This window comes from Mytilus galloprovincialis, chromosome 7, assembly GCF_965363235.1.
Source record: "Mytilus galloprovincialis chromosome 7, xbMytGall1.hap1.1, whole genome shotgun sequence".
Taxonomy (NCBI): domain Eukaryota; kingdom Metazoa; phylum Mollusca; class Bivalvia; order Mytilida; family Mytilidae; genus Mytilus; species Mytilus galloprovincialis.
In genome coordinates, this window is record NC_134844.1 from 11,118,374 (window position 1) to 11,135,926 (window position 17,553).

General features: G+C 31.8%; 1 protein-coding gene across 2 annotated transcripts; it reads left to right on the plus strand.

The window, feature by feature from the left end:
• The first annotated feature begins 6,010 nt into the window (after positions 1-6,010).
• On the plus strand, positions 6,011-16,891 carry LOC143082295 (uncharacterized). 2 transcript variants are annotated; one of them, XM_076257916.1, is made up of 5 exons: positions 6,011-6,128; positions 10,320-10,640; positions 11,473-11,601; positions 13,660-13,794; positions 15,846-16,891. In XM_076257916.1, the coding sequence occupies exons 1-5, from the start codon at positions 6,071-6,073 to the stop codon at positions 16,871-16,873; spliced, it is 1,671 nt and encodes a 556-aa protein (XP_076114031.1). In that variant the 5' UTR covers positions 6,011-6,070; the 3' UTR covers positions 16,874-16,891. The 2 variants fall into 2 exon arrangements, with proteins under 2 accessions (XP_076114031.1, XP_076114032.1); XM_076257917.1 differs by lacking the exon at positions 13,660-13,794.
• Positions 16,892-17,553: the final 662 nt, after the last annotated feature.

Here is a 17,553-nt window from a genome sequence, read left to right on the forward strand (position 1 = left end):
TGCCTGGGGTTATGTGAATAGTTATACTTATTATTATCTGGCACTAAAAAGAAAGAAAATCTACTTTTAAATTAGCTTTACGCTGTTCATTATATGTTGAAAAGATTGGGAGGAATTATATTAATACATCAATAGTTATCTCCCTTGTCCCAATAATGGAGAAACAAAGCTTCTCACAGTGACTGCAAATAGAATTCAAGTAAACATTGATACTTTTTTATTTTGTCATAATAATTATCTCTTGTAGAAGACTGGCATGGATAACTATCTCCTTTTTCACAATAAAAAATGGATTTCAAGCTTAATGTTGATTTGTATCTCCTGTTGTTAGTTATCTCCCATGTTGCACTGAAAACAAAAGATCGATTTTAAAGCTACATATTAGAGTTTGTTTCTCAGATACTGTTTAGCAGTAGGTAAAAAAGAGAGGCGACAGATACAAGAGGGACATTTAATTCATAAATCATATTTCAGTTGGTTTTTTTGAAGTGTACATGTTAATCTGGCAAGTTTCATATGATCGTGACCTCATTATCACGGTTCAACGGTTATTGAAAAGTTTTTCTGTTTTGGCCTGTTTTCTTTATACCATAAGCAATAAGGTCAACAATATTTGATGTATACGTTGTTAGATGTACATGTCTACTTGGTAGGTTTTGTCTGACCTTGACCTCATGTTTATTGGACTATATTTTTTGCATCTAAAGATTGCATGGTGTATATGATGTCTGGCAGGTTTCATATAACCTTGACTTTACGTTTATAGTTAATAGTAAATGTTAAATTGTACTGAGAACTTAGTCAGTTTCTCAAATACAAGAAGCAATAGATCAATGTGTGGTGTATGTAAAAGAGGAGTGTCTGTAATGATTGCATGATGTAGATTATGTCCGGAGGGGTTCATCTGACTTTAATCTCATTTTTATGGTTCATTAGTCAATGTTCAATTTTTGTAATTGAGTCTGTTTATCATTGATATGGTCATAACTATACATAAGCTGTTTACAAAACTTCGAATTTTTGAAAAACAAAGGCTTTTCTACCTCAGGAATAGATAACCATAGCTGTATTTGGCAAACTTTAAGGAATTTGTAGTCCTATGCTCTTCAACTTCGTACTTTTTTTGGCTTTTTTACTTTTTTAATTCAAGCTTCACTGATGAGTCTTTTGTAGACCAAACGCGCGTTTGGCCCAAATACAAAATTTTAATCCTGGTTTCTATGATGAGTTTATTCTCATATACTAAAGCGATAGTTTTACTATATTTGGTGTATGATATGACTGTCACAACGATGTACATGTCCGTCTGGCCCTATTTACCAGAAACATTGAGTGGATATTGTTAAGTTTATTTGAAACTTGTACAATACTCGTCAGATGCACATACTTTTAAGTGTATTGCAAATCTATGTCAACATGTAGCTCTTTCTTATTCCATACTCGGCAACATGCACATTTGCATTTTTTGTTTACCTTATCAGGCCCTTTATTCACAATGTGAAGAGTATCCGCATTTTATTTCTACCATAATTAATCATAATTATTATGTGAATTTGAAGGAGTTATCGCCAATATCAGTGTATTTTTCTCTCTCCATTTTTAGCTCACCTGAAAGGTCAAGTGAACTTCTCTCGTCACTTGGCGTCAGTCGTCGTCCGTCGTCATTGTCATCGACGTCCGTTAACTTTTACAAAAATCTTCTCCTCTTAAACTAATTGGTCAAATTTAACCAAACTTGCACAAAATCATCATTGGGGTATCTAGTTTAAAAATATGTCCAACGACCCTGCCTGCCAACAAACATATGGCCGCCATGGTTAAAAGTAGAAACGGTCAAAAGGGGGTAAATGCAGTTTTTGGCTTATATCTGTGAAACTAAAGCATTTAGAGGAAAATTAATAGGAGTAAACATGTTTATCAGGTTTAGATCTATCATCCCTGCAATTTTCAGACGAATCAGATAACCTATTGTTTGGTTGCTGTCCCTGAAATGGTAATTTTAAGGAAATGTTTGCAATTTTTGGTTATTATCTTGAATATTATTATAGAGAGAGACAACCTGTAAATAGCAATAATGTTCAGCAAAGTAAGATCTACAAATAAATCAAACATGGCCAGAAATAGCCAATTGACCCCTTAAGGAGTAATTGCCCTTTAAAGTCAATTTTTAACATTTTTTGGTAAATTTTTGTAAACTTTTCAAAGATCTCTCACAAATTGAACGCTAATTTAAATAATGAGTATCTATTGTAAGACTACACTGCATGGGATGGCCTACTTTTAATTCAACATGTTTAACGACTGGGCTAAATTTAAAAAAAAATGGTCTCAATCATTATTGGGGTATCTATTTATTAAGATTTTAAAGATTGTAAACTTATTTTACATGATTTCCAAAACCACAGTAGATAAAGGTGAGCGACACAGGCTCTTGGGAGCTTTTAGTTTGCAGTTTTTTTTTTATTATAGCAATTATCATTAAAAATATGATTTTAGAAAAAGGGAAACTGTTTGCAGCACGGATCTGCGAAATTATATCTTCAAAAAATCAAACAATACCGTACAATGAATCTACTTTTCATGGCAATTCTTTTTCTTTCCCCTCAAATTTTTTAAAACTTTATTGGGCAGAGAGAATCTGTGCCCAGCAAAATGGATCAGCTTGAAGTTTCAAGTCTGACACAAACATGTCTGATATCTAGATAAATCAACATGACCGAAATTGATGATCGATTGTCACAAGGGTTTATATTGTCGTGAGACTTAGTCTTTTACCAAAATTTCATGACAATTTTCATAATTTTATTTTTAAAGTCATATGAAACAAGTGACTGGTGAAAAATAGTGTTTATCCAATTCTTGAGTGAGACTTAGTCTATTGCCAAAATTTCATGACAATTTTCATAATTTTATTTTTTAAAGTCATATGAAACAAGTGACTGGTGAAAAATAATGTTTATCCAATTCTTGAACCAATGCGTGTATGTACGAGTAAACAACTTAAACTGTGGTATTAAGATTGACGATATTGAGTTAAGCATACTACTGTATGCCGATGACATAGCTGTTATTGCGCCGGATGAACACACACTACAGAGAATGCTTAATGAGGTTGCGTCTTGGTGTGAGGACTGGAAACTTGAAATTAATCGGTCGAAAACCAAAGTAGTGCATTTTAGAAATCCTTCGATACCTCGGTCAGACTTTGATTTTGAATGTGGAACTCACAACTTAGAATATATTGACTCATACAAATATTTGGGACTTTGGTTCGATGAGTTCTTACCACTAGAAAAGGCAGTTACAGAACTTTCTAAATCAGCCAGTAGAGCTTTGGGAGCCCTTTTTGGTAAATTCATAGCGACAGGTGGTATGACCTGGAACGTTTATCACAAACTTTATACGACGATGGTAGAACCAGTTTTATTCTATGGTAGTGCTGTTTGGGGATACAAATCCCACAGAGTAATTAACAATGTACAGAACAATGCTGCAAAATACTTTCTTGCAGCTGGGAAGCGAACCTCCAACACAGCGGTGCGCGGAGATCTTGGACTAACCTCATGTTATACGAAGCAAAAACTATCATGCCTATACGTCTAAAATATAAGATCTTACGAGTTAACGATGATAGACTTATATCAAAAGTAGCAGCGTGGGCCTCACGGCGACGAAAAGGGTGGCATCATCAAATAGACAAACTTGCAAACGATTTACATGTTGCTGATATTGTTCATAACGCCACTATCAGAGTTAAAACGGCGATGCGCCTCATAAGTGAAAAACTAACGAACTTTGACCAGGCTGATTTCGAGAAAGATTTATATGACGACAAAAACAATGCTAACGGCAACAAGCTAAGGACTTACCGTATTTACAAGCAAAGTGTTAAAACAGAACAGTATACTCTCTCGCTTTTACCAAGAAACGTAACGCGAACTATGGCATTATTCCGCAGTGGATCGCTACCCCTAGCTGTAGAGACAGGGAGATACACCAGACCGCAGATTCCATTGAATAAAAGACTATGTAAATTTTGTAAATTGAATGATATTGAACACGAAACTCACTTTTTAATGGTTTGCACTCTGTATGAAGACAGTAGATATGAATTGTTTCAAAGGGCACGTCAATGTATTGAAAATTTTGAAAACATGAGTACAGAGCTCAAGTTCAATGCTTTAATGACTTGTAATGACATTCAAGTAACACTGTCCTACTCTATTCACAAATTTTATGTCAGGAGAAAAAGTTTTTTATAACATATAATTGTTCATAAAGCCTATTCTTTTTATCAGGGTAAAAAGATAAATTAAAGAAAATATATATTAATTAAGGGAAATAACTTTTGGTACATAAAAAAATGAAAGTATATATGTATTGTAATAGTTTATGTAATATGTCGATAGAACATTTTAAATATATTTTTTTTTTGAAAATTGTTGAAAGTGGTTTAAATGTACTGTTGATTCAATTTACTTTGTCTTTTTTCTATCACTTTTATTAATTTTAAATTATAATATAAAGTAATATTTTATTCTTATCGCAGTTTTACACATAATTTTGTTTTAGTCGTTAGACGCAATGTTTAAACTAGGTGTATTTAACATTCTTACATTTCTTTAAAATCTAATTTTTATTAGTCCGTTTAATTTATCAGGTTTGCAAGATAAATACATGAGATTTCTTATCATTTCCTTTTTTTTTTTTGTATAATTTTTTTTTTTACATTGTGTGATTGAGCTGTTTTATATGTATATAACAGTGTCTCATAAGTCTTTTTAGGCTGGGTGTTGATCTTTTTTTTTTATGATATTGTACTTGTGTTAATATTTTACTATTGTGTAAGATCAACACGCGACACTTTAATAAAATAAATTTATCTGTATCATAAACTAAGTCTTCTGTGCACGATTTTATCATTTTTTACACAAAAATATCGTATAATCGTCATTTTCTCTCTCTCTGTCTGTTATGAATTGGAAATATGGCAGCTATTTAATTTTCGTGTTTTGAAGCCGTAGTTTACGATTGTCACCTTATAGCAAACAATCCACAAAGAAGCATAGATATTGAGCACGTGTATACCATGTACAATGAGATAATAATTTATTTCTGTAACAAATCCATGCGTATTGCGATCACCGCATTTTTACGAGAGGGTCACGCAAAGGTCAATTTGAATCATGACGGAAAATATGTTGGCGAACTGCTTCTAGTTGGAAGCAAGCAATTAAAAAAGTAAACTTCTAAATGTGAACAAATTAAAGAATTTTCTTCAGAAAAAAATATATGTACATAAGTTTAATAATGACAACTATCCATTTTGTTATAAACATAAAAAACATATGCACCATTTTTTTTTAGGTTTCATGTGACTTAAATCATATTTTTTTGGAAAACATGTAATTCAGTATTTTAGTGTCTGTAACTATTTATTTCTAGTGTCATATAGTTCTATACAAATCCTTGAAAATGTGTGATCATCTGTATAAGTGTTTTTTTTTTTTTATTAAAATATGACCACAACTTAAAAATATGAAAAAAGATACATTTTTGTCACTGAGATGAACAATTCTCCTTTTTGAGAGGCCCTAAAGTAATGGGGTGTCCAGGTAATCACATAATCACTTTTTTTGCCAATATAGAGGTCAATATAATCGCATAAATATTTTTTTTTATAACTAGATAATCAAATGATAAGAAATAAAGTATTATACTTTCAAAATTTCAAATAATCATGAACTATTTGGTCTTGTAATCAAATGATCAGTATAAAAACCGACAAGTAATGGTTCAAGTAATCACATATTATAAAAAAATCATAAGGAGGCTCTTTTAACTATTATTTTTACTTTTCCCCCATTATTTCGCTTTCCTTTACTCATGAGAACACAATCTAAATTCTTACATTTAAAGCAGGTGGCAAATATATATGGTACGTTTGCATTGCTTGTCATTCACTAACTTTTGGGTTTTATTTATCTATTTCATTCCCAAAAGAGGGGGCTACTTAACCACTTCCGACATAAAATCACAAAAATGGTCTGTCAAATTGGATGAACTGAAAATGCGCAAATTGACAGCTATTCTGCTTATATTTGCTCATTTGTATATTATCTTCCAAGGTATATTACAAATGTAAACAAAGTCACCTGTTATGTGGTCGTTTTTTACCAACACCCTCACTGTGTATCTGGTTCTTGTCTACATCGTAAACATGTTTTCTTCATCTGTAAATTTATAACTGTTTAGAAAAAAGTGTTATTTCGAAACTGTACATACATTACAGTACAAATATGTCAAATATATTAGATATTAGACAATAGATAATTTCATGGCCATACGGTTACGGCATAGGTCTAAATCATATCAAAACATAATTATATTTATTCTATGATTCGTTTGGTTCGCCTGTAAGATCTGTTCATGATAGTAATCAGTTCTCGATAGCAATGCGCGTGATAAAATTAAAAGTAGTTCGAGAAATTGCACATGTTTTCTTTTTGTCGGTATTTCAAGGACCAAATAAAAACTCGCTTCAAGCAAGCATTAATTTCAATATTTCAAGTTTTCGGCCTTCTTTTACTGTAAGGGTTCCTATACTTTAGAGTTAAGTGGCATTCATGGTTATGGTTAGGTTTGGGGATGTTTTAGGTTAGGGTTAGGGCTAGTGTTATGTTTAGATATGGGTTAGGGTAAGGTTTGAGGTTAAGAATAGTTTAGTATAGCTCCTTTTGGGTTGGGACCCCTAAAGTAAAAGAAGGCCAAGTTTTCAGACATTTTACAACAGTAAAAATAATATTTTATGATTTTAGCCTACTTTTCCTTATTCCCAAAACAACCCCAACTTCATCCCCTCGGTTCATAAATAGCATGTTTCAAATGTAAACAAAACTTAGCTCAAGTCCACATACGTAATACACAATTGTAAGATGTGGTGTGATGTGTCATATTCTTCCTTCTTGTTGATTTTGATAACGTGGTCTTCTTTTCAATGCGTGCACTGTTTCCTCTTCTTTTAGTGTTTTTATCTGACGTTTGGATTCTTCATCTGCTCAGCATGCAAGTATTATCCTTTGCAAGTGTCAACTCGTCATCCCTAAGTAGTCTTTTCTTTACTCTTTCAGAGTTAGTTCCACACACAATACGATCTCCTACAAGTTCTTCCGTGATTGCTCCAAATGCACAATTTTGAGTCATGTTTCTTAAATCCATTACGAATTGATCTATCGATTCTGATTTTCCTTGTACTCTAGTGTTGAACTTGTAACAGTCCATAGTTACGTTTTTGTACGGAATGTAATATCTTTCAAAATGCGTGAAAAGTGGTCAAATTTTGCCTTTGTCTCCTTCCTGGATATGAAAGGTATTGAATATGTCCCGGGTCCTGTCCGATCACATATAGCAACGCTTTGCATGTATCCTTTTCTTCCGCTTCGCTCATAGCCACATCCAAGTATAGCTCCATTGTCTGACATCGTCCTTCCATCTTTCTGCCATATTTCCATCACTGGAAAAGTTCATTTCAGGAGGCTGCTTTAAATGAGCTTCCATGTTTTTTGTGTTGATGCTTTCGCCAAGCAATAGTTTTAACATTCACGAGTTGTTCACATCTGACACCATGTTATATTCTTCAGTTTCTTAATGACTGATAAGTAAATCCATGTAAGTTGTAATACTTTAATAATACACTAAGACATGATTATAACAACTGCTTGTAATCCCCAAGATACAAATATAATATATACTAGAACACACCCGTATATCGCGGGTCCGTGACTGAATTATATATAACTATGCGCAAGCCTTATTTTAGTATTAGTATTGTCATCTGATAAAGTCATGCTGATTCTAAGATACACAGTTTTCTCTGCTTTCAAATCTTTCTGTTTGAACCCGTCGAACTGGATCTTATCAATTATTGATAATATTAATTATTTGGAAAACAAAAGGTCCTGGAATGGAGTATTTTTTAATCAACAGCATTGTCCTATATTAGTTATAAATATTGAATTCTTTGATTCGCTGTTTTACGTCATGCCCGCTAACAAATTGAAAACTGAACCTATACGCCTTATTTTAGTCCAGATTTTTAGTATTCGTATTGTTATCTAAGAAAGTCTAACTGATTAAAATACAACAATAGATAACAATTTGACAATTAAGTAGTGTCAACCCTGTGATTATGACCCGTGTAATACTATATAGCATATTAATCCAGAATACACTGTTTGGTGGTGCGCCTGTCAGATGCGGAACGTACAGATAAGGTAATCGGTAACAGGTGAATATACTATTGGTATCGGTATCGGACTCGACCCGGAACTTCTTAATTATTGGCAATATTAATTACGTGGAAAACAAAAGGGCCTGGAGTGGTGTAATTTTTAATCTACACCTTTGTACTATATTAGTTATATATAAAGTTGAATTTTTTGATTCGTCGTTTTTACGTGATGACGGCTGACAAATTGGACCTCGTAATTTTAGTATTATAGATTTAATCAGTTAAACTGTCACTCAATCTGGTAGGCGGTACTAAGATTAGATGCACGTGTAAAGCTTATCAAGTTAAGTAAATATAAATGATTGATATCATTACATGATGTCGCTATGAAAAAAAAATCTATGGAACGCAGTTTGGGCCTTATCTTATCAACTATAAAATTTAATTCAATTCAATTATCGGAATAGTAATGCCCTTAAATATTGTTACTGTGACAGAAAAATATTTATAACAACGTGACAACATATTATAACATATAAGAATTGGTTCAATAATTTAAAATCCATCTAAATTTAATATTCAATGCATATTTTTGTCCTTGAGTGATAATTCCTAAGATATCGGTTAAAGATGCATTAATTGATTGATAAGGCTAAAATTCATAAAAAAAAAAAAAATGTTTTCTAGAGACAAAAGGATAGTTAATTGATACTTTTCTTCAATTTGCGTAATTTTAAATCTTCTATTGATATGAAACATGCTATCCATACTATACTTTTTACAACTATCGAGAACTGATGATGTATTGCACCCAATGTTAAAATTGAGCACAACAACAGATGTTTTGATTTTTTATTGATTTACGCAAGAGAAAATCGTGACGATAATAGGAAATGAATAAAAGTATCTACTAAATTAACACAATGAGCTTTGACCACATGTATTTGAAGAACTGGCCCTTCAGAGCAAAAGTGTGTTACACTATTGAGAACCGATAACATTAGGATACACCTTATCGCTATATGTTCCACCATTACTGGACATCACAAAGGTTCCAGTAAAATTTGAACATCTTAATACAAAATATCTGATGCCACAATGGAAACGTGATTGTTGTATGACATCAATAGTTCAAGTGGGACAGAATCTTGGGTCAACTGGGACAGATTTCAAAAAAGCCATAAGATGTATATGTATGCTGTAAATGTAAATTGTATAGTATGAACTGAGGGTTATATTGTCCCTGACTCATATGAGTCAAAATATGTATTCTAATCCTGAGTCAAAATATGTATTCTAATCCTGAGTCAAAATATGTATTCTAATCCTGAGTCAAAATATGTATTCTAATCCTGAGTCAAAATATGTATTCTAAGAAAAATGGTTGCATTACAATGTTGAAATAAATTTTGAAATGAACTTGAAATCATTATTTTTTTGTTCTAGGTGGTTTGGGGGGACTGAACAGGGAAACATGTAAAATAAAAATTGCTAAAAGTTGCACGGATAATAAAAATTGTGAAAAACGAAGCACAAGAATTAAATCATAAGTTTTAAGAAAATAAGTACCAAAAGTTATCACTTAGTTGTTACATTCTTGGAGATCATACAGTCATTATTTATAATGGGCCTGGAGAACCTGTGGTCACCTTTTAGCGTCCGCTAGTTGCATCTCATCTAATTTGAAAAAAAAAATATTATATATTATTCATAGTAATAGGCTACTAACATTTTGACTAATGAAGAAAGCAATTAATATTTTGGGAACCAGTTAAGTAATTCATGAATGATTCAAAACATATATATATATGACTTTGAGTTTGTCAAGGTTTTAATGAAATGCGGGACGAGCACAAGAAATTAATAGTACCAACACGAAACACTGAAAATAAATAAGGGAAAACATGAGGCACACACATCGAACCAAACACAAAAAAACGAGAAATAAATATTTGAGACACGAAAACACATATAATATAATGGCGGAACACGTTGCATGAAAATAACCCTTTACCAACCTCTTAACAGAATACAACTACCAAAACTGGAAGAGTCTTCCAATGATAACATATTTCTTCTTTAATTGTAGAATGTTTCTGTGCTTTAGCACCTCAAATGATACTTAGCCCAGACCATGATCAAATAAATGTCAAGGAAGGTCAAAGTTTAGAGGTTAACTGTAGTGTCAAAGACAGAGACCATGCAGAAAAATGGCAGATACCATACTGGAAAGCTAGAGGGCAAGTCTATCGTAGGCAAAACTTGCCTCAGAATATCACCAGCTACCACACAGCAACATTATACTTCCAGAGAATACACAAATCTGATGCTGGGTTATATAAGTGTTTATATAATACAACATCCTCAGTTATTACTAAAAGATTGTATATAATGGTCAAAAATGCTAGATGTAAGTTACATTATAGATATTAATATTTTAACGGTACTGGTATATTTTGTGTATTACAAATATTTTAACGGTACTGGTATATTTTGTGTATTATAAATATTTTAACGGTACTGGTATATTTTGTGTATTAAGATGAAGCCTATATTTAAATTTGTTGAACTAGACAATCATGAAAATATCCTACGCCTGGTACTAAAGTAATTCAGATCTCCTGTTCAAAATTTTAGTTTTCTTTTATTTTGAATTTTATTCTTGGCTCATTTGCAAAAATATTACATAAAATTGAGAATGGAAATGGGGAATGTGTCAAAGAGACAACAACCCGACCAAATAAAAAACAACAGCAGAGGGTCACCAACAGGTCTTCAATGTAGCGAGAAATAAAAGTATGTAGATTTGATTGTATATAAATAAAACTTTCAACTCAAAAAAACTATAATTTTTAAAGCAATATAGATTTTAAAATTCAACAACTATGTGAATAAAACAAACACTTAAAAAACATTATGTTGGACATAATTTAGATCTGATAGCAGCTTTTGTGAAATAGAATGGAAATTAGAGGATAACATATTATTATGATGCCCTGGATTAGATAGTGAGGAGCTATATATTGTCAGGGTCTGTCTGCTTCGTCATCTAACATGGTTTATGGTACTTTGAAAATAAATATAAAAAATATTTATACAAATATATTGGTACAATTTTTTTGTCACAACTCCTGTTAACAGTTTATAACAAATGTAATAATCTTTGGATAGCAGAGATATTTATGCCTTTTATTTTAGGTTAACAAAATTGATTATAAATGATTTATTGTTTTTTGTTCCAGCAAGCATTGACCATAAATGTGGGAGTAATCAGTTCAAATGTGAAGGGAGCAGTCATTGCATAGCTTTACATTACCGCTGTAACAACTGGACTGATTGTGAAGATGGTTCAGATGAAATACATTGTATAGGTAAGGAAGATATCAGAGTAATCACTGTATAGGTAAGGAAGATATCAGAGTAATCACTGTATAGGTAAGGAAGATATCAGAGTAATCACTGTATAGGAAAGGAAAATATCAGAGTAATCACTGTATAGGTAAGGAAAATATCAGAGTAATCACTGTATAGGAAAGGAAAATATCAGAGTAATCACTGTATAAGTAAGGAAGATATCAGACTAATCACTGTATAGGTAAAGAAAGATACCAGAGTAATCACTGTATAGGTAAGGAAGATATCAGAGTAATCACTGTATAGTTAAGAAAGATATCAGAGTAATCACTGTATAGGTTAGGAAGATATCAGAGTAATCACTGTATAGGTAAGGAAGATATCAGAGTAATCAATGTATAGGTAAAGAAAGATATCAGAGTAATCACTGTATAGGTAAGGAAGATATCAGAGTAATCACTGTATAAGTAAGGAAAATATCATAGTAATCACTGTATAAGTAAGGAAAATATCAGAGTAATCACTGTATAGGTTAGGAAGATATCAGAGTAATCACTGTATAGGTAAGGAAGATATCAGAGTAATCACTGTATAAGTAAGGAAGATATAAGAGTAATCACTGTATAAGTAAGGAAAATATCATTAATCACTGTATAGGTAAGGAAAATATCAGAGTAATCACTGTATAGGTTAGGAAGATATCAGAGTAATCACTGTATAAGTAAGGAAAATATCAGTAATCACTGTATAGGTAAGGAAAATATCAGAGTAATCACTGTATAGGTAAGGAAGATATCAGAGTAATCACTGTATAAGTAAGGAAAATACCAGAGTAATCACTGTATAGGTTAGGAAGATATCAGAGTAATCACTGTATAGGTAAGGAAGATATCAGGGTAATCACTGTTTAGGTAAGGAAGATATCAGAGTAATCACTGTATAGGTAAGGAAGATATCAGAGTAATCACTGTATAAGTATGGAAGATATGAGTAATCACTGTATAGGTAAGGAAGATATCTGAGTAATCACTGTATAGGTAAGGAAGTTATCAGGGTAATCACTGTATAGGTAAGGAAGATATCAGAGTAATCACTGTATAGGTAAGGAAGATATTAGAGTAATCATTGTATAAGTAAGGAAGATATCAGAGTAATCACTGTATAGGTAAGGAAAATATCAGGGTAATCACTGTATAGGTAAGGAAGATATCAGAGTAATCACTGTATAGGTAAGGAAGATATCAGAGTAATCACTGTATAGGTAAGGAAAATATCAGAGTAATCACTGTATAAGTACGGACAAAGCAGAGTAATCACTGTATAGGTAAGGAAGTACGGACAAAGCAGAGTAATCACTGTATAGGTAAGGAAGATATCAGAGTAATCACTGTATAGGTAAGGAAAATATCAGAGTAATCACTGTATAAGTACGGACAAAGCAGAGTAATCACTGTATAAGTACGGACAAAGCAGAGTAATCACTGTATAGGTAAGGAAGATATCAGATCAGAGTAATCACTGTATTGGTTAGGAAAATATCAGAGTAATCACTGTATAGGTTAGAAAGATATCAGAGTAATCACTGTATAGGTAAGGAAGATATCAGGGTAATCACTGTATAGGTAAAGAAGATATCAGAGTAATCACTGTATAAGTAAGGAAGATATCAATCAGGGTAATCACTGTATAGGTATGGAAGATATCAGAGTAATCACTGTATAGGTAAGGAAAATATCAGTAATCACTGTATAAGTATGGACAAATCAGAGTAATCACTGTATAAGTACGGACAAATCAGAGTAATCACTGTATTGGTAAGGAAAATATCAGAGTAATCACTGTATGAGTAAAAGAAACATTAGTGTATTAGATTGGAGAACATTATTGTATAGGTTATAAAGGGTGAATAGAAAATAAACAATCAGTGCATATAAATGACACAAAATTTTAGGTGTAAGTAGAAGAAAGTTGATTCAGTATAATTTAAAAATAGATAATATATATATGATATATATGATGGTTATATCAATGAAATCATTAACTGGTTAGTACTCAGTATGGTGATCACATTTCAGGTCTCTGTGAGAAAAAGTTCCGTTGTTTAAATGGGAAATGTATTGACCAAGAATTAGTATGTGATAAAGAGAACAATTGTGGAGATGCTTCTGATGAATATTGTCAGCTACAAAACATTGCCGAACAAAAGAAAGGTATGTTTGTAAGCACTAACAATCTTAAGTGGAACAACAATACTAGCATTGTCTTGACTGTAATGTTACAGAAGGGACAGGGATACTAACTTGTAAGCACTAACAATCTTAAGTGGAACAACAATACTAGCATTGTCTTGACTGTAATGTTACAGAAGGGACAGGGATACTAACTTGTGAGGATTCTTGTGTTAATGTTACTACTGTAATTATCCAGTTGGTTGAAAGATAGGCTGTAAATTCAAAAATCATTGACTGCATTTATTATTGCTATCTTGCCACTTTAGACTAAAACACAATTTTAATTTTTGCAATATATGTATTTAGAAAAATTCTGTTTGATACATTTAAAAAAATAAAAAAAAGATAGTTTAAATTTTTGTGATTACAACCTTGTCACATTATTAGCAATGATAATAACATCACAATTATTTCTGAATTAACAGTATCAAGGATCTGTAAAAACCATTGAAAGGGAATAATGATTTCTATTTTGTATGCTTCAGATGTCTCAGCATGATGATATAAATATATCAGTAGATTGTAAAAAAAAACATTTGATAAAATTTCAAGATTCAGATTAATAAACACAAAAAAAATAAAAATCCTTAAATGTATATTTTAAAATACATGTAGCAAACAGAATTGTATGTTTTTGGAAAGATTGGAATTATTGTTCCGTTTGTTTTTAGAATAACATTGAAGCTCACAGTATTCACATGAGCTCGCATTAATTACTTGAAAATCATATACAGTGACGTTTTTTAGCCTATTTTTACAAATTTGAGTGCGTTTAACCTTAGTACATATAGTATGCTGTATGTTTAATATAGAAATGAAATATATTTATTTTTTTATTTTTTACTTTTTTTGTGTAAATTATGTCTCAAAGAAGAAAAAGGATAATTGAGTATTGCTTACTTTAATGATCTTAAATCAATGATAACAAGATGTACATAAAGGTAACATAGTATATTGATTTGAAAAATTATAATAAAATTTATGTATAGTTTTTCCTTTTTCAGCAGTATAAGGCATTTGTATTATCAAAAACAGGAAATATGTTTGTATATAATTAATAGTAGTAATACAACAATAAAACTGTGCCTCATTTTTAGGTAAAAATTGCATGAAATGCAATCACAACCTTATGAGACTGACTTGATATCTTTAAATCTTCCAAGACTTATCACTACCTTTTTGATACACAAAGTATACATCCTATGAACATTTTCAGAAATTTATCGATGTAATATATGCTCAGATGTTACACTTGTCATGAAAATTATAATAACTTTTTCATGGTGCCGGAATCTAATATCTGTTCAAAAAATTTAAATGATGTCATTGTTCAAGACATCTTAAAAAATTGGAGTTATCTTCCTTTGTCCTAGAATTACTGTTTAATCAACTGCAACCAATGCAATATTTAAGTTTTTTCCCACTGATAAATTGAAGCAATCTTTACCCTCAGTGCTTACAAGCACTTTGATTAAGTTCATGTTTATTATAATATTAAAGTTAACATAATTTAATTATACAACAGTGATTAATCAAGATATTTACCACCACCATACCTCTATGGAAGGCTTACATATTATTGTAAATTATGCATAAAAATCTTTCTTTATTGATTTAGATAAATTGATTTTAGTAAGCACAGTGAAAAAAATATATGGAAATTTTGATCTAGATCATAGATATAAAAAGATGTGGTATGAGTGCTAATGAGACAACTCTCCATCCAAGTCACAGTCTATAAAAAGTAAACCTTAATAGATCAAAGAACAGCATTCAACATGGAGTCCTGGCTCCCATGGAACAGAATAATTACAAGTATGATAAGTCTTAAGCAATTCAAACAGGAAAACCAACTAGCTAAAAGCAAAATATCAAATGATGAAAAAATCTATGTTAAAGAAATTTTTGGAGTTCAGTATTTTTGGTTATTTACTTTGTTTAAATGTTTAAAGTTTACCACTCTATTTCTTTTAAATAGAGAGGGAATTAACCGTCTGATTCTTGTTATTGAGAATTTTATTATTTTTCAGATACAGCAAATACAACAATAAATGCAACAAAGACACAAGATGATCATATGAGCTGGTTAAAGACAACATTATATGTTGTTATTGGTTGTACAGTCAGTGTTGTTTTCTTTATTTCTGTGATTGTTGTGGCTGTCTTCCGAATTAGAATGAAACGTAACACAGTTCGTAGAACATATGGTTCTGAAAGGTCAGGGAGAGGTCAAAGAGATAGTGGTCATGACCCAGTCAATTATCAAGCAGAGGATCCATTCTTAAATATGGCCCCATCTGCTAACTATGGCAATATTATTGTCAATGTGAACAATGGAATTCAGTATGTTCCAGGAGCAGAATTTGCTGAATTTACTGCAATAATGGAAGCTCCTCCATCTTATTCAGACGTTGAACAGGAAATATTCGATACTCAGAATATATCCCCTCCTGATTATAGTACAATTGATAGAAATCCATTACGAGTCAATAGTGTGATAAATGTGACTCCGACTAGAAATCAACGACCTAATTCAGGTCAAACACCTGTCAATAGACGAGAAAGATCTAATCAGCCTGTTGATAGCAGGCCGAGAACACAGAATGCTGCTGTTCAGACATTAACTCATCGTTCACATGGTCGGCCTCAGTCAGGTACAGATAGTCTTCCAAGGCAACCAACCATAAATGTTCAAGGTGGCCAAATTCTTTTAACAAATATCTCAGATAATTCACAGCCTACACAAGTATCAGACAATGAACAAGTTAGCTCAGAGAGACCTTCATCTGCATTGCTTCAAGTTCAAAATGGTCAAATAATGTTTGGGAATCCAAACATGAATATTACTGACCAATCAGCAAGTACTGACATTGAGAGTAGTGTTCCTGTTGATGAAAGTCAGGAAAATAATCCTAGAACTAATATACAGGTGTGTGAAGGACAAATTGTATTGGCCAGTGAAAATACCCCTGCTGTCATTACAGAAAACCCCACAGTGAATGAAAGTCCTAGCAGACGACAGTTAGATGTCTGTGAAGGTCAAATAGTATTAAAGTGATGTATCTTGCCAATGAAATAGTTACCTTTTGTTCTGTATAATATAATCCATATATGTGCAATTCAATTCAGTCATTTTTGTAATTGTTTGTTAAAATACTTAATAAGTCTGTTTGACTTTACAGTTGGGGCACTATGTGGGGATTGCTGTAAATACCTTAACAAATCCAGTCAAAATCTGTTCATTATTCCACACAGAATAGCAATTATATTCAAAATATTGGAAATCCTGAACTAAGGTTAATGTTTTCCTAAAGCATATGTCTTCATGGAAAACAGAATTGTTATTTTTGTCAAATAATTCATTCCGTAAACTTTGGTTAGTTTATTTTTATTCAGGGTAGCATTAGTTATTTTTAGACTGTGTTCTAGGTTAGTTGTTATACATACTTGACTTACTTGTATTATAATTTGTTTATATATATCATTTAGTAAAATACTGATATTTATAGATTATCAATGGTTTTCCAATCTGAGTGTTTTTCTCAGCTTGAATCTCATTTTAGGTTGCATATCCCAAAGATGTGATCTAGCTGAGAAACATCCTTGAATTTTAAAGACTATTGATAATCTGATGACTTAGTTAATGTTTACATTGACAATGGCCAGTGCGTCCTTAGTTTCTGGCAATAAATTTCTTTCTCAAGCTACATGTAGCTGGTCACATATATATGATCTGAA